At 38.9% G+C, this 23,608-nt stretch overlaps 1 protein-coding gene and 1 long non-coding RNA gene across 24 annotated transcripts in view; one reads left to right on the top strand and one right to left on the bottom strand.

The window, feature by feature from the left end:
* The first annotated feature begins 500 nt into the window (after positions 1–500).
* LOC144060229 (uncharacterized) lies at positions 501–2,156 on the top strand. 2 transcript variants are annotated; one of them, XR_013295877.1, is made up of 3 exons: positions 501–600; positions 718–974; positions 2,009–2,156. It is a non-coding gene; the product is annotated as an uncharacterized LOC144060229 (long non-coding RNA). The 2 variants fall into 2 exon arrangements; XR_013295876.1 differs by lacking the exon at positions 2,009–2,156 and adding an exon at positions 1,067–1,687.
* The window catches only part of caska (calcium/calmodulin-dependent serine protein kinase a), a 106,566-nt gene continuing 85,065 nt past the window's right edge, over positions 2,108–23,608 (bottom strand). For 4 of the 22 annotated variants that reach the window (XM_077579549.1, XM_077579547.1, XM_077579546.1 and 1 more), the window contains 18 exons: positions 22,550–22,627; positions 18,882–18,932; positions 18,410–18,490; positions 16,502–16,690; positions 16,330–16,408; positions 16,147–16,232; positions 16,000–16,068; positions 13,382–13,450; positions 12,925–12,960; positions 11,486–11,527; positions 10,908–11,104; positions 9,361–9,476; positions 7,131–7,211; positions 6,380–6,460; positions 6,106–6,308; positions 4,316–4,399; positions 4,154–4,180; positions 2,108–2,743 (listed from right to left, as the gene is read on the bottom strand). In XM_077579549.1, the coding sequence (XP_077435675.1) occupies positions 2,567–2,743; positions 4,154–4,180; positions 4,316–4,399; positions 6,106–6,308; positions 6,380–6,460; positions 7,131–7,211; positions 9,361–9,476; positions 10,908–11,104; positions 11,486–11,527; positions 12,925–12,960; positions 13,382–13,450; positions 16,000–16,068; positions 16,147–16,232; positions 16,330–16,408; positions 16,502–16,690; positions 18,410–18,490; positions 18,882–18,932; positions 22,550–22,627 (1,746 nt within the window). In that variant the 3' untranslated portion in view covers positions 2,108–2,566. The remainder of the gene's footprint in view (positions 2,744–4,153; positions 4,181–4,315; positions 4,400–6,105; positions 6,309–6,379; positions 6,461–7,130; positions 7,212–9,360; positions 9,477–10,907; positions 11,105–11,485; positions 11,528–12,924; positions 12,961–13,381; positions 13,451–15,999; positions 16,069–16,146; positions 16,233–16,329; positions 16,409–16,501; positions 16,691–18,409; positions 18,491–18,881; positions 18,933–22,549; positions 22,628–23,608) is intronic. The other 18 variants (XM_077579557.1, XM_077579556.1, XM_077579554.1 and 15 more) reach the window with 13 other exon arrangements.

Consider the following 23,608-nt stretch of genomic DNA (forward strand, 5'->3'; position numbering starts at 1 on the left):
GTGTGGCAACACAACTGTGCTGCTCTTCTATAATACTGTTAAAAAGAACTAGTGTTAAAAACATTTAGGATTTAAAAAGACAAATTTGCCAATTTTTGCCATCTGCCTTAACAACTCATGTTTTATCATGGAGCTTTTTTTCCCTGGTGTGGCAGCATCACTGTATAATTCTGGCCGCTACCTTCACTGGCTACCCGTGACACGGATTTTTCAAAACGGTTGAAACCATTTCTTCCCCCCAATTTTTTTCTGCAGATTTAATGATGTGCCGTTTTATGAAGTAAAGTTTTTTTTTTTAAACACATTGTGGAGCAAAAAAAAGTTGAGTTGATGTTTGTATAAAATGTAACATTATAAAGCGCTATGTTCTCATTCAAAATACATTGCAACATTGTTGTTGCTTTTGATTTATTAATTTTTTGAGACACTAGAACGGATTAATGGCGTCATGTCTATTCATTTTCAATCTTGCCTGCAGCCATCATGGTTCTCCTTCATTTCCTCTGGCCACCACTAGGAGCGCTATTACATCTTTGGCAGACCAGCTCTTCTCTGCTTTTCACTTTGTGGCACAAAGAACAAGGCCCGAAATTGAACAAAGTAGGTGATGATTTCATTTTGCATGTATTATTGAAATGTTTAGCATTTTAATTTAGCATTGAACTCTTAAGTTGATAGATTTATTCCAGTTATGCTAAATAGACTTTGCGTAAATAGCGCCGTTTCCGGCCAATGCTGGCCGCGTTCCAACACTCGCATACCTACCCCTGCGCCCCCCAACCGCGCGCTCCCGGGGCGTCTTGGCTATCTGAAATGCTTCGGACTCTGAGACAGACACTACAGACTCGCACCTGTCGATGGGAACGCGCAACCGAGGGGCACAAAGGCGGAAGCGCAAGTACTGGGGCGCGGCCCACACATCGCCAACCGGACACGGAAACAAAGTTGATGGGTGAAAAGAAAACCAGAAATTCGTAAGTCCCGCCTCCTCCGTGGCATATACAGTAGTCCACTGTCAGCAAGAGTGAATGGTTGGTTGACTTACATGCGATTGGCTGGTGACCAGTTTAGGGTTGTTGATGAAAGTCACCTGGGATCGGCTCTAGAACAGCACACCTGACAAACTGATGAAGACAAGCACCACACAAAATGGATGCACACGCCACCTGTTACAACTTTTGGCTCACAATTTTTGTTTTGTTTTTAATCACAAGTTCATTCTTGTGAAATTACTTTTTTGGTTGATCTTTTTTCCTTTTTATATATCGCTGGCATCGGGTCAAAACCTTGCACCTCAAAAATCGCCACTTTTCAGAAGACCCCACAAACGGCATGTTTGTTCAACCATTAACACGACATCATCAGAGAGCAAGTCATTCCAACAATTTAGATTGGTAATAATTGATCAAAATTACACCTACACGTGTGGACTGACAAAAAAGCATAATTGTCAAAGTATGACTTATGGTTACGACCTGACACCAAAACTAAATATTTTATAAATGAAAATGTTTTTCCTCCTGATATAGCACGGTTTTTTTTATTAATTAAAATGTACAGATCCCCCCAACCCCATTACATCTTTTATTTTCTTATCATTTGAAATTGTCACATAAATTAATTCCATCTTTCATATTGCACCCCCCCCCCCCACCATTACACGTTTGAATAAAAATGATTCCATGTCCCGCTTTTCTCCTGTAATATGAGATAATTTCTCATAAAGCATGCCCCCTTTATGTGTATGCCTTTGTTCTTGTCTAGTGTATTTTTCTTCAACTTCATAGTGCGCAGTGTAGCAGGACAAAAGCATAAAAACACTCCAGTCGATTAGTCCCAACACATGAAAGGAAATATATATTTTAAAAAATTGTTCATACTGATTAGCTGCTATCGCGCTGCCTCACCTCGCGCACACACACGTGCTCACACTTTTTTTTTTTTGCTCAAAAGCAGCCATGTTGAAAGTCAGAATACATTTTGTAAGAGTTAATGTACATTGTGACAGGATGGACACTTGACAGATGTCTGCCATGACAGGAGGGATGTGTGCATAGGAGGACGTCCAGCCAATCACCTTTCAGGATCTCAAACAGCTGGACTAGCATCTTTGTCATTTTCTTTATTATTATTATTTTCTTAAATCTCTTTACAGAGGGACACGAGGAACACTGACCAAAATTGTCCACATGCATGATTTCCTCAATAATAACGACACATGTATGGATTTATTTAGAAAGTCCAAAGTTAGTGGATCATGAGGATTAAAAAAAAGAAAAGAAAAAAGGGGGTGGGGTAGGGGAAGAAGGAGGACAAATAAATAACTAGGGTCGAAGCATGTTTGTGTGCTTTTTCTTTTTTCCAGTCAGAAGGCTCCACCCACTTTTGACACGGGGAGGGGGGGGGGGGGGATATGACGGGGCTCGTCTCTTGAACAGAAACATCTAGTAAAAAAGGTCCTACCCAGGTGGTACAGACAGACAATATTCATTTTGTAGCACAACACCACGGTGACGATGGCGAGGTGGTCTCGGGCGACGATGGCGGTGAGCGGAGGGGCGGGGCTTCAGTAGACCCAGGAGACGGGCACCCACTGGCTGCTGTTGCACACCAGCTCCACGGCCTCCTCCAGGTGGCCGATGGTGTCGTCGATCTCGTTGTTGATGATGGTCTGGTCGAAATAGTGCGCGTACGTCTTCTGCAGGATCTCCGACTCCTTCTGAAGACGTTGCAAAGACTCGTCCTGAAGGAGGGGGGAGGGGCCAAAGTTAGTCAGATGCCATCATCTTTGGTCTGCGCCCTTTTTTGGGGGGAATAGGACAGCTTTAAGATTGATACCATTAATTTCATCCATTATTATTATTATTATGAATTATTTGTTTAAACATTATTTCCATTATTTTTCATAGCATGTAACTAACTTTGTTGTTAAAATTACGAACTTCTTTTCCTAACATGACATGCTGTTATTGTAATATGACAATTAACGTTGGTAAAATTACGACTTGCAATATTGAAATTTAATTCTTGTAAAATTACGACTTGCAATTTTTTTCTTGTAATATGTCAACATAACTTTATTTCTTCAGTGTTGAAAAATACAAATGAAGTTACAAAATTTGAAATATTTTGGTGAAGTTATTTTTTTTTTTTAGACCTTTATGTACCTTAGAATGTTTTGACTTTAACAAAAATACTAGGAATGGGCGAATACCGATGCCAGGTATCGGTAGCCTTATTTTGCGGTATCGGTACTCATGAACCCTGACTGTTTTACGATCGGGAACTAGAAACGAGAAATTAGAAAAATAGAAAATGACCATTCATTTTATGCAATTTTAAGAATGCAATATTGGGATAAATGGGTGTTTTAAAATGACCTTTTTTGGCGAAATTGTATGTATCAAAAGTACTTATGGTATCGGCACTTGGTAAGTTGGTATCGGTGAAGAGATGAGTACTTGTATCGGTATCAGTGGAAAAAAAAGTGGTATGAACATCCCTAAAAAATACTAAATTTGATTTTCATATTACAACTTCTCTTCTACAATTTTCTTGTAAAATTATTATCGTGTTGTTTTTGTAATATGTATTAATTCTCATAGAATTGATACATTGCTTCATTATATTTCTTTTGTATTAACATAAAATTAAAATGTTATTTAAAATTATGATTTTTTTAATGATGTTAAATAACTTTCTCACAACAACATTACACTACAACTTCATTTATGAAAAATTACTCATAATTTTGCCTTTATTCTTGAATTTTTTTCCCCCTTCACAATATTATGGGCATATTTCTATTTTTGAACACTTTTTCCAATTTGTGTATTGTTAGCTATTACCTAATTCGCTTATTTTTTCCTTTCGAACTATATTCTAGTCAGCTGGTGAATTATGACTATCCATGTAAAATTAGGACTGTGCTGTTGGAATGTATTCTTCCAAATAGAATGAATTCACGTTTCAAAAACCATTTTGTTGAATGAATTGAAAGATATGAAGGTTTTGCTGCATTGTTCTCTAAACTGCTTGGCCAGACGTGCGCGGCATCAAAATAGCAGCAGGCAAAGCTAAAACCACGCAAACACACACCAGACTAGACGACACACACAATTCTATTGGCTTGCAGGTGTCAGGTGGTACTTACTGGAAGCGTGCGACACCACCTGGGCGTCTGTGGGGGGCGCCATACAAACACGCATGCATTGCGTGCAAAGATAAAGCAGCAATCAAACACACATGCGGGCAACATGCAAAGACATGCTCATGTTTTCATAAGTGAATTGGAGAATGTGTGTGTGAGATGTACCTCGTCGATGCCCGGCGTGATAGTCGGTGCCGCGATGAAGACCACGTACGGGGCAAACTCGGCAGTACGAAGGACTTTCAGTGCCTGTCAGAAATAACAAGTATGTATTTGTGACTTTGTTTTCACAGTTGTGACGTTTTTCTTGTAAAATGACCCATTTGTTCTCAGATCTTTTTTTAAAAAGTATAAAACGTTTTCCTCTTCATATAAATTCTTGTAAAATCTTCCCCTCGAAATTACATTTACCTTCTGTAATATTAAAATAAAATGATTGCATTTTTTTTTTTAAATCATCATATTACTTTTTTCCTGCTAAAAAAAATCTAATAATTTACATTATTTTTTAATAATTTTATCATGACATAAAATTGACCATTGTTGCAAAACTGGCTTTTCCTAAAAAAAAAAAAAATCCTAAGTATAACAGCATTTACTATTCCAACACGTCCCAGTTCTATTAGAATTTGTTTTTGACGACGAGATAATAATCTATTTCATGAAATTCAAGTACTGGAGTGACGCCGACTCACCAGTTCACCTGTTCGCGTGACTAACTCGTCATCTTTCCAATATTGTTAGACTTTTTGTCATTGACATACTTTTGCTAATTTTCAATGCACATATTGTGTGTCACACATGTTTCCTGTTGGAATGTGTGCTTCAGACCGTCTAACTGAAAGTCCGTTGGTTTCGCCGTTGCGGCCATGACAGTGAAGTCCCCCTGACGCCACTGCAAACAGTTAGCAAATCGAAATTGGTGCAACAGTACCCTCTGCTGGTGCTTTGGCTCATTACCACTCCTCAAATGCTTGCAAATTAAATGGCCAGCATGTCAAGCCCTCCCTTCCAATATTAATATTAATAAAAAGAAAAAGAAAAATAATAAACGTATCAAATGACATAAATCGACATCAAAACTGACAACTTAAGTTGTTCTTGGCATTTAATTGTTGTAAAATTACAATCAATATCATATTAGGACTTCTCTTATAATGCAAATACTGTAAAAAAAATAATGTTTTGTAAAAAAATAATGTTTTGCAAAACAAATGTCTTTTCTTAAAATAATTAAATTGGTAATTGTATTTTTTTTCCTGACTTAAAAAATATATATATTTTGGGTATTTTTACAGGTATATTTACATAAAATACTTTTACAATTTTGCCTTTTTTCATGACTTAAATATAATAATAGTATGCCATATTTTTGTAACATCAATACTTTATTCTTATTAAAATCTAATATATTACAATAACTTTAAAACTTAATTTGTTTTTCTTGACATAATTAGGAATGCAACGAGAACGGCAATATGGTGATATCGCTATATTAAAACTGCCACAATATCATTGTTAGTCACTATATTAAAAGCAGCACATGTTAAAAGCGTCAAATTGATTTCCATTTGTGAGGTTCTAGCACCCTCTGGTGGCAATTTTTTTAGTGCAGTTTTTTGGGGCTCTTTTATGTTCAAAATCCACGCTAATGGTCAGATGGGGAAGGGGAACGTAATATGCTTGTGAATCGACTCAATATGTGGAGGAAGAAAATGATTGTAGGTTTATACGCATTGCTGTTATGTACAAAAGCACAAGATTGTGCTTTTTTTTATTTTAGTATTTTTACAAGGTCGTGACCTTTTTCAATATCGCCACCCTCCCTACAATATCATGATAGTTATCGTATAGTGAGGTTAATAACGTGATGTTTGGATATGTGACTCCATTTTTGCAAAGGCTTGTCTTTCCTGTAATGTAGTAGGACATCCCGATTGAGTGTCCACGCAGACCTGCGGCTCGACGTCCAGGATGGCGACCAGTCCCTGCTGGTGGATCTTGCGAATGGTCTCCAGGCGCGTGCCGTACATGGCGTCCTCGTGGCTGCCGTACTCCAAGTACTCGTTGTTGCTGATGTCCTGCATCATCTGCTCGTGCGACACAAAGTAGTAGTTCTTGCCGTTCTCCTCGTCCTTCTTCGGCGGTCTCGTCGTGTCTGCGGCACATGCGCGCCACTGTTTAATGCGTCCAAAAGCATATCGAGTGTGTGGTGTGTGTGTGTCTCACGTGGGATGGGATAGGCGAATCTGTCGGGGTGTTTGGTGATGAGCGTGTTCTTGATGTGTCTCCTGCCCACGCCGTGAGCGCCTGGAAAACAACGTTTCATACAGCTCATCGTCCAGAGTTGAAACGTTTCATAAATTTCACATCAAATCGGATGCAAAGAAAAATAAAAAATAAAGTGTTTATGTGCCCTCAAGGACATTTCTGGCGTGACCAACACAACTAGTGCTGTCACCATCGAATATTTTTAGAATCGATTAATTTACCGATCATTCTATTCGACTAATTGGATTCATTAAAATTTGTGTTAAAATGTATTACAAAAGCATTCTCCCCCTGATTATTGTTTATTGACCAGTGATTGGTGTTTATTTTGTACTTTGTATTCGTACAGTGATTTAAGAAAAAAAAGTGTGTGTGTGTGTTGGGGGGGGGGGGGGGCTGGGGTGCTACATGTCGAACTATGTTACAGATTCGGCCATTGTTTTCCAAAATAAAAATAGCAAATGTCTTATTTTGATTAAACACAGAAGATAATGAGTCTTCTTTCATGAAAGAAATCAGTGAACAATTACTGTTGATATGCTGAAATCAGAGGATTTGGACCATTTTAAATAAAAAAAGAAAGGCTTCATACGTTAACTCGATTATTAAAATATTTATCGATTAATTTGATAATCAATTACTTGTGGATTATCCAATTAACTTTGACAGCTCAACACACAGCCAGGTGAAAAGTCAGACGTGGTCTCACCTAACAAAACGAGCGTTTTCCTCTTGAAGGCGGGCAGCTTGACCACTTCCTCGTAGGTGACCAGATCTAATTGGTCAAACACTGAAGGGGCGGAGCAAAGGAGAACGTGTGAGCGTGTGCAAAGGCAGACAAAGGTGTGTGGGACAGTTTTCCTTAACATAATGACTCAAATCCAAACCAAGCAAATATCACATAATCATATTTAGGTTGAACACATTTGATGATATTATTATTATTATTTTCATTTTAAGTTACTACTTTTGATCAGTAACAAATCGAGGCACACACGCACAAAAGGCGCACAAAGCGGCTTCGGTCTTTACAACTGGAAGTAAAGTGAAAGGCCGCCAACGACAGACAGGAAGTAACCCACTGGGGAGCTTTCAAAGTAAAAGCATGGAGGACGAGAAGAGAGTGACGTCAGCAAAGGTTACTTACATGCACAGAGGTCGTTCAGTAGGAGCAAGCAAGAGAAATGGACAGGAGGGTTACAACACAAGTTTAATACACACGCACACACACTCCCTGTGAAAATGCACGCACGCACACACAATGTTGATACAAGTGTGTAATTTGTATCAGCTGCTCGGCAGACATTTGAAGGCAATCCAAACATTCAAACAGCACCAAAAAATTCTTTGCTTTACATTTCACATTGTTTGTATTTTTAGTTTGCACGATTCAGGAGCCAATTTCAGTTTTGGGCATCATTATGTGCACTAAACTGGCTGTACATGTTTTGCATGTCACACTGCACTGCATACGTGAACAAAAGTATACAACAAATATACGGTTAACACGTACATGCAAAAATACTACACTTCTCTTATTATATTGATCTCATCCTACAGGAATGCATGTGCACATGTATCTGATGGATGCCCATTTAGGGAATGCGCATCTAAACTTAATGCACGTAAAGGAAACATGCGTACACACGTACAAACACAAATATGCTATACATGTACAAACATAAGCTCAAATACCGTACACAAAACGTACTGCACATTCACTTTGACATCTATGCACATTTTCAACATGCACTCATACGTGCTCAAATATATGCTGCACAATTACTAATATATGTACAAACACATATACCGTAGTAATGACTACACACAAATACTTCACATACTCAAATATACGACACATTCTCACGTATTATGCTCAAATGTACAACAAATGTACTAACATGTGCACAGGCACTAAAACATATACGGAAATTAGGGTTGGGCAATAAATTGAATGAATTCCATTAATTGGCATTTAAGAAATGGAATCGTTGAAAATTTGCTAAATCGCGGAATCGAGTTTTGTCTTCTGGATTATTAAAAGTTGTTGTTCTTATGTTCTCTTACATCCAAATGTTATTGTGACTTGTCATTTTGGCAGAATGTTTACAAGACATGTTTACAATAGCTAGCAACTATTTTACTGTGGCATTTAACTCGTTCACTCCTAGCAGCCATTTTCACTGAAGCAACCCTTTCGCTTTTTAATTTTTATTTATTTTTTACTAGATTTTAACTGATTTTGCAAGGCCCACTGAATATTGTGTTCAATTGCTATAAAACATGAAACTTACCAAAAGAAAGATTAGAGTCTCTTCTTTCATCAGGAAAAAAAAGTATATTTCTATCTGTTTCCATTTTGCAGCAATTAGCATTAGCATATAGCTACGTTCACAAACCTGTTGAAAACACTGGGAAAACAAGCTTTTTTGCAACATTGATGTCTTATACTCTTCTGCTGGCCGTTTTTTGTAATAACTACCATTGCTTTAAGCCACCTCTTCAGTTCAAACGCTGCATCAAAGCCTTCTGTATCTTACATAATAGTATTTATTATTATTTTTTTTGGGGGGGGGGGGGATTGAAGGACAAAGTATTAAAAAACGTGTTTACACGTTTTTGGGTTTAAATGAGTTAAATACAAACTATGAATGTTAAGTTTGTTAAAATTGATCTAGAATCAGTACACGTAATTGTTGTGTGAACATTTTGCACAAGAATTATTTTTGAAGAAATGAAACTTTTAAATAATTGTTTGTTGAATTCATTAGAATCAAATCAATTCATTAGTTGACTGAAATGTTTTTCTATTTTGGCCCAGCCCTAACCTAAATACTTGTTACGTGTACTAACAAATGTGCATAAACAGCACATGCACATGTGTAACGTAGCGCGCTTGTGCGCATACGCGTGCGTGATTTTAATTATTTTTTGCATACCTGCGTTGTGCTTGGCCAAATACTTGTCTTTGTACTGCTTCTTCTTCTTGCCGAACCAAGTGCAGCTGGCCTGTTGCTCCTGCTTGGTCTTCTCCATGGCCATGCACGCCACACGCCTGCCGCGCGCGCACACGCACACACACACAAGTCACATTCGACAAGTTTGCTTCATAAACTCAAAATCATCCAAAGAAAATGTGTTCATATAAGACCCTTAAAGACTGCACGTTAAAATAAAACTACAGTGGAACCTCAAATGAACGGACTCTGATTTAATGGATTTCGGATTTAATGTACAGAAAAAAAGTGTCCAGTCTACTCAAAATGCCCTTTTTCGGCTGTTGTTTACTAGCGCAATCATGACTGAACACGGATTTCCAGGTTGTGCCGCTTTTGCCACAAGCAAACATTATGGACCAGATACCGGCTACGTGGATGCGTCAACGTGGTGGCCATGTTGGCAGGGGCGACATTAGCTTAGCGCCCGCAGCTCAAGAGGGCCAAATCTACTTTTTCATGCACATCTCTTGAGCATGTCATACTGTACTGATTTTGGTTGATTATAAAGTTGTTTTTTGACAAGCCCTTTTTCTATGGCGTGCGATTGAAGTGAAAAAAAGGAAGCGCACGAACCTCGCTGCTTGTGAACGTGTCAATCTGCACGCCATTTTCACCCCGCCCAGGACCAGTGAGGGTATTTTGGATAAACAAACTGTTTCAAGCTTTATTATATTTATTTATAATAATGATAATGATAATAACGACAAAACATTTTAGGCCACAAAAAAGTGATTGAATTTAATGGGTAATCAGCTTTAATGGATTGAGGTTGACTGTATGGTAAAAGCCTCCAAAAATGTTTAAATGTTAAAATAAAACTGTAGCGTGTTCACAATAAACAATTGTAAATCCTGCAAAAGATGTGCAGGTTAAATAAAATGAAAACTAATGTTATATATATATATATATATATATATATATATATATATATATATATATATATATATATATATATATATATATATATATATATATGTAATAATGTAATATGTAAATGATAAATAATGTAATAATAAAACAGTAAATTCCCTACAAGTTGTGCAAATTAAAATAAAACTACCGTAAATAAGCCAAATCTGTATCGGTAAAAATAAAACTCTCAAATCACAAAAAGCTGTGCAGTTTAAAATTTTGTCATCACAAATCTGTGCAGGTTAAAGATAAAAAATCCTCCTTAAAGTTGTGCAGGTTAATAAAAATGAAAATGTAAATGCCTCAAAAGTTGATAAGGCTAAAATAAAATGACGGCAAATCATCCAAAACTTGCGCTAGTTCAAACACATTGATAGTAAAAATTCAACTTCCAAGACAAATCCCCCCAAAACTAGAGGTTAAAATATGTCAAAAAATTATCATGAATCTCCCCAAAATCTGGCATGTTTTTATAATGTTGATAATATTAATAACAATAGTTTGAAATAAAACTGCTGTAAATCCTAAAAAAGAAAAAGAAAAAAGAAGATGTCTAGAGTAAAATGTAGTCTCACCATTCCTGCAGCTCGGGCGACGGGATGAGGCCGGCCGTGCCGTTCTTGGTGTTCTCCAGCTTGCCTTGCCACCAGTTGTGGTCGTCCTTGGAGATGATCTGGATGATGTCGCCCACGCAGAAGCGAATGCCGGCCTCCTTGCAGGGGATCAGCTCGTCCTTGGAGGGGTCGTACTCAAATTGAGTCCGCACGTAGATCTGTGGGGGAGGGGGGAGGGTCAGCCAGAGCCGTATACAGAGAGTTTGGCCAACTCAAGATGGCGTCCATATGTCACGTGACCGATTGGTCAACTGCTGGTCACTTGACATATGGACGCCATCTTGTTACCCTGCTGAAACCGAGTTGGCCAAACTTTCTCTATATACGGCTCTGGGGTCAGCTAAAAGTTGCTGTTGCCGGAAGGAGGGAGAAAGAAAATGGCGGACAGGAAGAGAGGAGAGGCTAGGCTAGGCTAGGCTAGGCGTCTGTGGTAGTCGTGGCACAGGTCTTGTTTGTTTGGTCAAAACCACTTTTTCAACTTGTTGTGGCAAAAGGGGCATGGGTTGGGGATTTCGGGGGAACGAAGGCCGATATCTTACCTTGACAGACATTTTGTCCTTGATTGGAGGTCCGGGTACAATCTATGGATTTGAAAGCATCACAAACATCATGCAAACACACGTCTCAACACAACACGTGTGTCTGTGTGTGTACCTTTGCTAGTGTTTACTTAATTGTGTTTTAAAAGAAAAGTGTATTCCCTGACAATTGTCAATACTAGTAATGTTAGGCCATGATGAAATATCAAAGAAGTTAATTTCACTACAAATAGGACGGAAATTTAATAAGAACACTTTGTAATATACTACAAGAAAGAATATTCATTTAACAAGAAAGCTTTTCAATTCTCTATAATCATATCCTGTTGTTAAAATTTCATCCTTCCATATTCTATACGGAAAGTCAAACATTATCATTACAATGGAAAGAGTCTAGGGCTGCTCGATTATGAAGAAAATATTAATCAGGATTCATTTGGTAATAATACGGACAATCATTCGTTTTTTGGTACAAAACAAGAAACATGACAAATATTAAGACAAATAAATGTATTTGAAGCATTATAATTATACAAGTTCCAATTGGACCAAATAAGATGTATTAAAAAAAGTCATTTTAAACAAACAAAAAAAAAAAATCAAAATTATTATTAATAATCTTTTATTTTGTTTACGACTATGCCAATTTTTAAATGTGGAGTGTAATTATTGAAATTGTAATTACATTTCGATGAATTGCACAGCCCTTAAAGAGTCCATTATATCAATATCATTATGATAAAGATGACAAAATTTTAAGTTAATAAGAAAACCTCTTAACGCGCTACAATTATATCCTGATAGTATTTATATATATATTTTTTAACCTAATTATATAAAATAATAAAAAACAAACATAACGACTATACTCATGGTTACTGTATATGAATATAAAGGAAAAATTAGGAGAACATACGTACTGCACTAACTGCAACAAGCTATGCATTGATCCAACTACTGTATCTAAATTTCTGGATCTAAAAGGTTCGGGGGGAACGACTGTGACGGGATGATGAGATGACGGTTAGTGAAGGCTGCTTTGCTGGTTTTAGGTAAATGTAGTGCATGGATGCCCCATGTGGATGTAACGCAGCCATGCACGCTCACCTCACAGGGCTCATCATTGGGGTTGGCATTTTTGGAGTGGGTGCTGTTAACAATGCCTGTGCCATTAATACCACAGAATGGGAGCCGGTGTAGTTGTCAGTGCAAAATGGCTGTGTTTTACTTTTGGTGGCCAATGATTGGATTTCCAGAATTAGGCTGGGAAAAATGAGCCATTAATGATCCATTAATCATCAATTTTGTCCTATTTTCAACGTAAAAGCAGCAAGGACATCACACAAGTGGGTGAAACTTGACTTTTGGATCGTTGGATGATCTTTGAAGCACAGCAGAGGCGGCGAGGGGAAAACACAAAAGCGAGAGTTTCAATTCACCTGTCGACCTTTGGGCTGGATGGTTGATGGCAGATCCTGAGGAGGTTGAAGAATCATTGAGGAGCATAGAGAACAAACGACAGGTCAGAGAGGTGGGATCCAAACATTGGAAATGCATCGTCATGGCCTGTTGAGGAACATTAGAAAGCTCCTCCAGAAGAACAGAACACCTGCTGCAAGCAAAGCGCATGGCCAAGCTGATGTGTGGTGTCAGTTATGATGCACAGCACACAGTGGGCGTTTAACGAGGCACACCAATTTGTGAACTGAGATATCGGACACAGTGAAAGGGGGAACCCTTGGAGAACAACACGGGATTGATGTGGACTATCTGCCCTGGGAACCATTTAAGGGTTTCTTCGTACATTTAAAAACACACGTACATCTTGACGCAAGGTTGAAAAATACGTCAATAAATGGGAAGGACTTTTTTCCCCTCGGGGTCGGACATCCTTACCAAGATTGAACTGTTAATGCTGGAGTGGCCATTGGCAGGGGACTGCCTGGACGTGGTGGGGGACTCTTTCTGAAATAAGACACACAGGTCAACAAAGCACACACACACACACACACACTGGACAGCGACTGTGGCTGAGATGTACCACAGCGTTGACGTGATTCACACCATCGTGACAAGGGAGTGATCCTGGACTTGGGGCAGATTTCTACTACAGCGGTCGGTGCAAAAATGTACTTGGCAGCCCGAAAGACATTCAAATGTGACTATAGTCTTCTCTTGCTATATTGCGGTTCATCGCTTGCAGCTTCACTAGATCAAGGATTTTTAACTCATTGACTCGCAGCCATTTTCATTCAAGCAACCCCCTTCACTCCCGGCTGTTTTACTGGATTTTGACTGATTTTTCAGGCCCGCAGAATATTGTGTTCTATTGCTATAAATACATCGAACTTACCAAAAGAAAGAGTCTCTTCCTTCATCAGGGGAAAAAAAAGTATATTTGTATCATTTGGATATAAGTTTCATCATTATTCACAAATCTTTTGAGAACTGTGGGTAAATTAGCCTTTTTTTCAACATGGCCCTGGTTGAGCTCTCTTGCTCTGCTGCCACCTGCTGGCCGTTTTTGTAATAACTATCATTTCTTCAACCATTCTCTGCAGTTCAGAGGCCGATTCAAAGCCTTCTGTATGCTCTAGCATAAGAAAAAACATAAAAAACAAACAAACGTATAAATACGTCTTTGTTACACTTAAAACATTTAACATTTGGGAGCAAATGAGTTAAAGAGATACTTATTGAGCCTTTTTCAACAGTAAGAGGATACTTTGTCTATAATTAATGTGATAACTTAATCATTTTTCACGAGCAATTAATACCTTTAATTTAGCCACTTGCTGTCAACTGAAGATGACATCACCTGTGCTGAGGAAACGACCAATCATGGCTCAGTTTGCTGACCAAACCCAGAAAACAGGTGACCCGTGTTTGGTCCTTACCTATTTCCTCAGCACAGGTGATGTCATCTTCAGTTGACAGCAAGTGGCAACATTTGTTTTTAAATGTATTAATTGTACATAAATAATAATAATAATATAATAATCCTGGAAAATATTAACTTTTTATTGCTGAAAATTGGCCCAATGAGCCAAGTATCCCTAGTTTAAGCGACCATAACCGCAAAAACAAAATCCCATTTTATAGCTGTGTGCCTTCTTTTGCGACATTTTTATTACTATATCAGCTTCATAAAATAAAAAGATTTCATAAATAACCACCCTTCTAATTGTTTATCCTGTATCTATCTAAGAATTAAAATACAAATAGTACAGCAAATATATACAGTATACTGTGCTTAGGAATGATAAATACAGTAAAATCTTGAGTTTCAGGTTCGTGGTCCCAGTATTTCACATTTTTTGTTGCTGCAAGCAGCAATAATTTAGCTTTTTTGCCGTTTTGAGTTTAAATCCCGCATGCCACAAAATATAACAATCTGTACTGATTTGCACTCAAAAAACAGTTAGGTCAAAAATAGACCCATCATCTACTTGGGTGGATTTGACCCAACTTTGAGTCAAGAAATGGGTCTTTCAGCGTAAAACAACTCCTAAATATTGGTCAGATCCTTGGGTAAAAAAAAGGGGTCATTTTGAATAAAACAACCCAAGTTGGCTAAAATTAATCCATAAAGTGGATTGGTCCATTTTTGATTTTAGAGTATAGCAAATCATCACGTTGCAAGTGTTTTGCCAGCTGCTGATTGGTGGTTGTGTTCTGTCATGAGCACGGCCATATATATGATGGAGTCATAGCAAGAGGTGAAGCTAGCGGCCATCTTGTGTTGCCACTCTCTAAGCGCATCAAAGTCAAATTCATTGATTTCTCTGTGACATTTCCATGTTATTTTCTGTCTCCAAGGCGAGAATTCCACAGTGTGTGGCATCTGGTTGTACCAATAAGTCAGCGACAACTATTCCTTGATGGGGCTCGGGGGGGCCACTTAGCCTGGCGGGCCGCCAGACTAATAAAGCACTGGGGGAAACCATGACGAAATTTCCAAAATGGCTGATAGGAAGTTGATACATTCAAATAATGTTTTTAAACTCTATACTAACTGGTAAATTGAAGAGAGCTCATACTTTCTGACTGCCCCTCGTAAAATACATTTCATACGAGATCTTACTTGACAGACTTAAAATCAGTGTCCCATTTATGTTGCTTTGGTTTTGCTCCACAAACAGGTGATTCCTCATGACTAAAAAAAAAAAAAAAATCATGTTTCTGTTTGAAAGGCAAGATAAGAATCTAAAAGGAAGGAGTGCAGACAACGGGGATGGGGACAGGTGCACACGGGCAAGTAAGTGTTTGTCATTCCTGGAGCATAGCGGAGGAGGACGGGAGGGTTTGGAACATGGAGCGGGGAAGTTCCGGTATCTTGGTTGCGAAATTGGTGTGCTGGATATCCAAGTCAACCAGTGGCAGCGAAACACACAGAAATTCACACAATCCACCCCACACAAGCTCAGCGCCTTGGCGAGCGGTTAGTGAGAAATGAGTGAAGAAGAAGAAGAGGAGGAGGAGGAGGTGGAGGAGGAGGAGGAGGAGGGTGTTACCTCACAAGAGGAGCCCTGCGTCCGGTAGCTTGGCACTATTTTAAATGTGATGCTGCCTCGCATCTCCTTCTGCAAACACACATGATGTTAAACAGATGACGAGCTAACGGCTTAGCATCATTAGCATCCACCCGCCCACCCACTCACCAGCATCTTCTGCAGCTGCTCGACTGTCTGGTTGGCCACGCTAATGCCATTGATCTCCCTGATCTCATCTCCTACGTGCAAGGTGCCTGATAAGACAAAATCATTTATATTGTTGAGACAACACCATATTTCGGCTAACGATGGGTTGCTGCCAAGTTATTTTATCCAAGTTTTGTGTCCTACCTTGTCTGTGAATCATTCCACCGTGCATGATCCTCGCCACAATGCAGTTGTTGGAGTCGTTCATTTTCAGAGTGATGCCCTACATTCATCGACAACAGACATTGATGAGGTAAGAATTGCAACGCAAATGTGCCTCAGGTTGTAAAACTTGGTGAGTGGGGCAAAAGCGCACCATGGGCTCGTCCGTGTTCTTCTGGAACTGCACCAAGCGCACCCTGGTGACGTTTTCCAGGTCCATGTCTCCGTTGGTGCTTTCGGGCGAGTCGCCATTCAGGTAGGGCGAGGTGGGCGGTGGCGTCACCCTCAGCGCCTCGTCGCTGTAGACCTCATGCGCCACCACGTCGTGGGCCTGCAGCAACGCCTTCAGCGACAACAAAATGTAGCGTTAGAGCACAAATGCATCTGACAAGTGTGATATTTAATCTATTGAATTTGATCACTATGCTCGTATGATTGCATTTTTACTTTTCATACCTCTTAACTCTACTATGAGTAATCATCTGACTGTCCGCACAAGATTCATTTTTTCTTGCACACATAACTCTACTACAGTATTGCTATACTGTATGTGTATGATGCCATTGTCCTCAATTCACAGCTCCTAACTATCACACTAAAGTACATGCACATGACTTTTTTCACGTTTCTGATTGGAGAATCTCGCTGCATGTTCTGAACTCTTTAATAGCATTAATTCTTCCATAGTGGAGATCTGCATGGACGCAACTCAAGTTCCAATAGCTGATATCATGTTGTTGTTGTTCACACAAAAAACGAGTTGAGAAAATGTAAAACTGTCCTTGTGTGGTCATATCAAAGACTTTGACCACGGCAGCGTGATGCCTACTAACCCCAGCCGGATCACCACTCCCCCCTTCCTCTTTTTATCTGGTGACATGAAGATGACGGGATTAGCGGTGGGGACACTGATGACATCTGAGTGGCTTTTCCATGAAACAGATTAACTCACGCTGCTCACATGCCTGAAACCTTACTACTGAATTATGTCTCACACACACCTTTGAAACTTTGCACTTGTTTCCTATCTTATGTTTGTTAGCTTTGATTGCTTGTTTGTTTGCTCTGACTGCTCTTAAAAATTGACCTAAGGGAGCCCTACTAGTCAAGCCCATTGAGTTTTTTGGGGGGGTTTCCCTGGCATGATTGTCATTTTTTTCTCTTTTTTTTAAATTTTTTAAATCTAAATGTGTTACAACTAAGTATTTTTAATATGTGCCTAAATAAAAGAAATGAAAACTGAAAACGTATGGGTGTAGACAACCGCAGTGTATCAAAAAAGACTTAATTGTCGCCTTCTTTCATAAACTACAAAAGCAGATAATTGATAATTCTCAAGTTATTGAAGCATTAAAATTGGGTGACTTGAAGTGACATAATTGAGAAATTATGAACTTCAATAAATTGGATGTAAAATCTAAATGCTTGTATACAATCATAAGCTTTGTATATTCTCGTTTTTTGTGATGGGTTGACATTATTTTTTTGATTCAAACATTTTTTAACAAACATTTTTAATTAAATAAAAAAAATATTTTATTAAGTATCTATTTAATTATTTTTACATTTTCACATTTCAAGAGCACCAATTGTATTTAGAGTTGTTTATTTTATGCCAACTATTTTACAGGACTTCTAACCATATCTCAATACCATGATAATATAATGAGATGATAATTTTTTGGCTACTTTTATACATAATGTGTTTCTATAAATCTTCCCTTCTTCACTTTACAAATCAATAATGTATCATTGCCGATATTCTTGCAATGTATGTCAGTTATTGCGCAATCGCTGTATTGTTATTTGTGTTTATTTTGAGTTGAAATTACTTCACGTCTTCTTGAAATGATCCCTTCGTCCTTTCTCACTGGTTTTCTTCCAATATAAGGATTATGACAGTAATGGTCCAACTGCTGTGGCAAACTTATTATGACTTATATGGCATGATTTACACCGCTAGTCCACTGTACTGTTCTTGGTCTTACCAAAACAAACATAACACTAACAAGAGAAGAGCTTTCTGCTAACTCGGTAACAGCGCAGGCGCTCTTGAACTCACCATGAAATGCGGCTGAGTCAGTATCCGTCTGAGTTCTTTTGCGTCGTGGTTCTCCGGATAGCAGGAGATCTCCTCCAGCACCTGAGGACGACGACAAGGACCTTTTCAATCACCCGTATTCTTCCAAAAATCTCTTCGGTAATCTCCCGACAACCTCATCGACCTTCACAAAAATGTACCCCCACCCACCCCCGGAATCGCCACTGCCAAGTTTGGACACCAAGTCGACAAATTTCCCCCTCTTCCTGCCTGCTTATTTGTCAGCGCTCGGTTGGAAGTCAGCTCCAGTTATGTTAGCGCCTGACTGGTGAATGTGGCGTTGCAGAGGTGAGGCGGGGAGGAGGAGCTTTTTCAATACGTGCCATTGTGAAGCAATCATGTGCTCATGTAGCTTGTCAAGCAACGACCCATCTTGATTGTCCGCCTCCGACAGATCTAAAAGCATTGGTAGCACGTGTGATGGAGCGCTTACATATTCCAGATGTTTCAAAGCGTCACTGTCTTCTTGATGCGAGGAGAATGTCTTGAGTGGAGGAAGACACAGGGAGACCAGGTTACACAGTCGCAGTCAAAATGTTTAAAAAGGCCGTCTTGCGTGAGGTTATTGGATTAGTGTGGCGAGCAAAAGCAGCTCATTTTTATTATTAGTTGGATAACAACACCCATGTCCTTTTATTGTAATTAGTGAAGTGCTTGAAGCACCTTATCGGTGAGAAATAAGAGTGCAGAAAGAAAGTTGTGTAGCCTGATTGGCTCCAAACATTCAGCATCAATCAGAGTGAGCGGCAGGAAACGAAAGCTGAGTGGACTAGAGCTCTGTTAGGAAAGGATAACACCAGCTGTTACTTTGTTACTACTACTTTGTTACTTTGTTTACTAGAGAAGGCTGAGACATGTGATCACATAATGTCTTGGTGAAGCAGCAAGTAGCTCAGGTTATTATTTGTGTACTCCCTGTTCCAAGGAACTAAAATGTATGTTTATGTTTGTGATCACGTGCCGTGTAGCATCCTGTAGTGTAATAATCTCCTGAAAATATAATAAAGCCTGAAAATGTAATGCAATTTGCACTTAAATTGATTAGAAATGTAATATAGCCCAATAATGCAATCATTTCACAAAAAAATAAAAAATAAAATCCTCACTGATACTGAAATAACATTTTTACCCAAAAATGGAATACCTTATTACATAATACTTTGCAGCAGAGCAGTTCGAATAAAGTGGGAGGAGCTTAACTCTCTGCATAACTAAATAAATCTCAACTCCATGCAAATCAGACTCTGAAAATTTTAACATCAAAATTTTAACACTTTAATGCTTGCTGTGAATGCATATAACAAATACTCAAAACACAAAATGTAGACTGAAAATGAACATATTATCTGCCAAGTTTTCTTAATTTTGAGGGAAAAAAGACCCACCCAAAAATGTAATAAATCCTCAATAATGTAATAAAAAAAACAAAACATTATTGATAAAATTATTACATTAATGGATTTTTACATTTTTTTATCAAGTTAAGTGCACATTTGATTACATTTTAAGGCAAATTTTTACATTGTAGCGTGACACAAGGCAGTTCATTTTCGACAAAGTGTGACAGCTGATGCCACGTCTAATCATAAGACCTTGTATACTGCTATTTGCAATTTCAACCCTTTTCTAAACACAAAGACAGTCTAGGCACTTTGAAGCACCATACAGAAAAGAATGCGATAACAACAACAGGTCTCCTTTTAATGCCTTCAAAATACAGCTTAACCTCGAAAGTACATCTCAATAAAGTCCATATTTCTGGGAAAACTTCCTATAATGTCCCCCTAAAACGCAAGATTTCATCATGTTGTGCGACTCCGTGAGCATTCAAAAGATTAACTGCACAAGTGTGTTTTGATACTTTCTGCGTTTGTGATGCCCCATCCATGAAGGCATGAAGTGTGATGATAGCTACAGAGAGATGTCATTTATTATTGTGATCTAGTGGTCCACGCAATGGAAGGTGACTTGCGTTTAGTCATTATGTGAAGGAACTCACCTACCAAAACGAAGCAGTCATCCCTCTACCCTCTATAGATAGCGAGTAAACGATTTATCAGTTTTACCGTTCACTACTTATTTTTACATGTGCGTAACAGTTTAAGTGATTGTTCGACTTGCCTGTAAATGGTTTTATGATGCCAAGGGTGTGATTGTGCTTTTCTGCAGTTTCGTTGCACACTGTTGTAATCACAATAAAAGCTTCTCTTATTTTCTTAGCAACCAAAAGTGAACCTGACATCCTTTGTTGTGGAATACAATGCTATTTAGCTCGGTTCCCGTGAAATGGTTCTCCCTGTGTGTGGAATTCGGGATTGGATGTCAGCCAAATGCTCATGTCAGACTTTAGACTTGTTCCTTCCATAAACACAACTACCGGTTGTGTACTTGCACGAAACCCACACAAACACATTTCCCCCAGCCTCCTTCAGCAATGTAAGCAAACGGCAATCAAATGAGACTTTACACAAGCAGGGTGAGACTGCGCAGGCCATAATGCAACCCTGTATAAGCGTGCTGCAAGTGTGAGTGTAGCTGGTGTGTGCGCATCAAGCAGCTAATGAGGGAAGTCAAAGAGCTTTATGAGTAGAGCGCAGTGCAAACAGGCCAAAGGACTGTGGTGCAGCTGCTCAGACAATGAGCGCGAGTCAGTGGCAGTGAGCACAAAGAGTACTCGGGAGGTCACGGAGGTTCATCACCAGGCACAATAAAATACTTTATATACAGTATGACTAAAATATATGAAAATGTATATACAGGCTTTGTTTGTGACTTCTTCGCAGCTGCAAAACAAGCCAGCATCAAAGGAACATGGTCAACAGCTTTTCGCGTTTTTATCTTGACTGAAAAAAGTGGACAAAACACAACCCTGACATTGTCGCTACATAGGTGCTGAAGGGTGAAGATATTAGTAAGCAAAAAGCCAGAAAGATGAACAAAACCCCAGCAATGGGAAGAGACACTTTAATAACGATTTTCCACTGCACAGCACCAGCTCGGCTCGTTGGAAACAACAACAAAGCATACCACGCCACATCAACCGTACCACTTGGATTATGAACACACAACAATGGTGACGAATGAGAATCTCCTGAATTTTTGACACATTTGATCCAAGGGCCACAAGAAAAATGCATGCTGCAGAAATGTGGACTAGCTGCATTGAACGCATGACTCCGAACAAGACACGCTAACAAAAAAAAATGATGAACAACAAATTTGATCAAAAGGGAAACAAAAGATAATAAGACTCTGCAGCAAAGTGGAAACATTATTATCAACAAGAAACGCCAACAAAAAAATAAAAAGAGTGTGCTTATATTATCATTAAGGATTTGGATCACAGAATCCTGTAACTACAATAATAAAACTGATTTCCCGATACGGCCATTACTCAAAAATGGCAAGTGTACTTGTTGCACATTTATCATAAAGAAAGAACAAAGCAAATTTGTCAAATTAAACATTTATTTATTTTTAATTTGGACATGTTATTAAAGGGGAAGTCAACCCCACTTTTTTGTTTGTTTGACAATAATATGTTCTATGCAGCCCCACCAGTCTAAATATGGTATTCTGGTTAATATTGTGTTAGTGGAATATGAGTTAAGCAGCAAAATCCTGCTGTTTTTAATCCATCTGAGGGGGGCGGCCATTTTGCCATTTGCTGCTGACTGAAGATGACATCAATGTTAATCAGGTCACAGAGCACCTTCAGAAAACAGGTGAGCTGTGATTGGTCATTGTCTGAGTTCTGAGCAACTGTGATGTCATCTTCAGTCAACAGCAAGTGGCAAAATGGACGCCCCCTCAGATAAAAATGGTTGGATTTTGCTGCAACAACTCATATTCCACAAATGTAATATTAATCAGAATGGTATGTTTAGACTAGTGAGGTCACATATAACATATTATTGTCAAGAAATGTTTAAGGTTGACTTCCACTTTAAAAAGTAAAATCAAACCTGGATTCGCCAATATGCTAGTGCTATATTAACGAGTAAGGCACAGTGCAGTGGAAAAGGAAAATGAACAGCAAGTTAGCCTCTTTAATCACAAAAGAGAAGACATGTTGCTGGAAATGATTGTGTGTTGTTTTACCTCTTTGGCTCTCTGCACGCAGTCACTGGACGGGTTCCTGATCTGCGGGGACGACTTGGTGTTGATCTTATCATAGAGCTGCAAAAGACAAACGCTCACATCCATTAATCAGCTCGTGGAATAACACAATCACCACTTCAGTTCTGTCACTTCATCAACACCTCTGTGAAAAGAGCATCTGGGTATTTGCACACGTCATGTCAAATGAAGAGCTCGCAATCAAACAGTTGATTCATAAATACAGCTGTAGTGTGCATCATTGATAGTACTCTGTTTTGCTTGGAATATTTTTTTCTGAGTAATTTCTCTCGTGTTTTTCAGAATTTTTTTTTGGGACAGAAAAAGCCATATTAAAAGCCATTTTGCATTAGCACAAACTCCATAAGTTATGGTGCTTGCCATTCAGAATAGACTCAAGCATCAGTTGTGCATGTTTTTACTTGCTGACTGCAACACACCAGTTGAGAATGGCTGACTTGACCCAACATTGGCTGGTGTCATCTCAATGACAACCACTTGTGGGATCCATCCGTCCAGTTACTATACCTCTGATCCTCACTAATGTCAGCAGTGAAGCTAGAACCCATCCCAGCTGAATCTGGCCGCGATACGAGAGATTCAAAAAGGTTGGTGACCACTGCAGTAGCCATTACACACAATTCCAACAATACCAATAAAACACCACCAGGTGACAGTATATCACTGCAAACATTGTCCTGCATCTTAGGTAGGTGGGAGTCATTCTACTTTTAAAGGGGAGGTCAACCTTAAATATTTCTTGACAATAATATGTTATATGTGACCTCACTAGTCTAAACATGACATTCTGATCAATATCACATTTGTGGAAGATGAGTTATGCAGCAAAATCCAGCCGTTTTTATCCATCTAGCCATTTTGCCACTTGCTGTCGACTGAAGATGACATCACAGTTGCTCAGGGCTCAGGCAACGACCAATCACAGATCACCTGTTTTCTGAAGCTGAGCTGTAATTGGTTGTTACCTGAGCAACTGTTATATCATTTTCACTCAACAGCAAGTGGCAAAATGGCCGCTCC

Source organism: Vanacampus margaritifer, chromosome 11 (genome assembly GCF_051991255.1).
Source record: "Vanacampus margaritifer isolate UIUO_Vmar chromosome 11, RoL_Vmar_1.0, whole genome shotgun sequence".
Classification (NCBI taxonomy): domain Eukaryota; kingdom Metazoa; phylum Chordata; class Actinopteri; order Syngnathiformes; family Syngnathidae; genus Vanacampus; species Vanacampus margaritifer.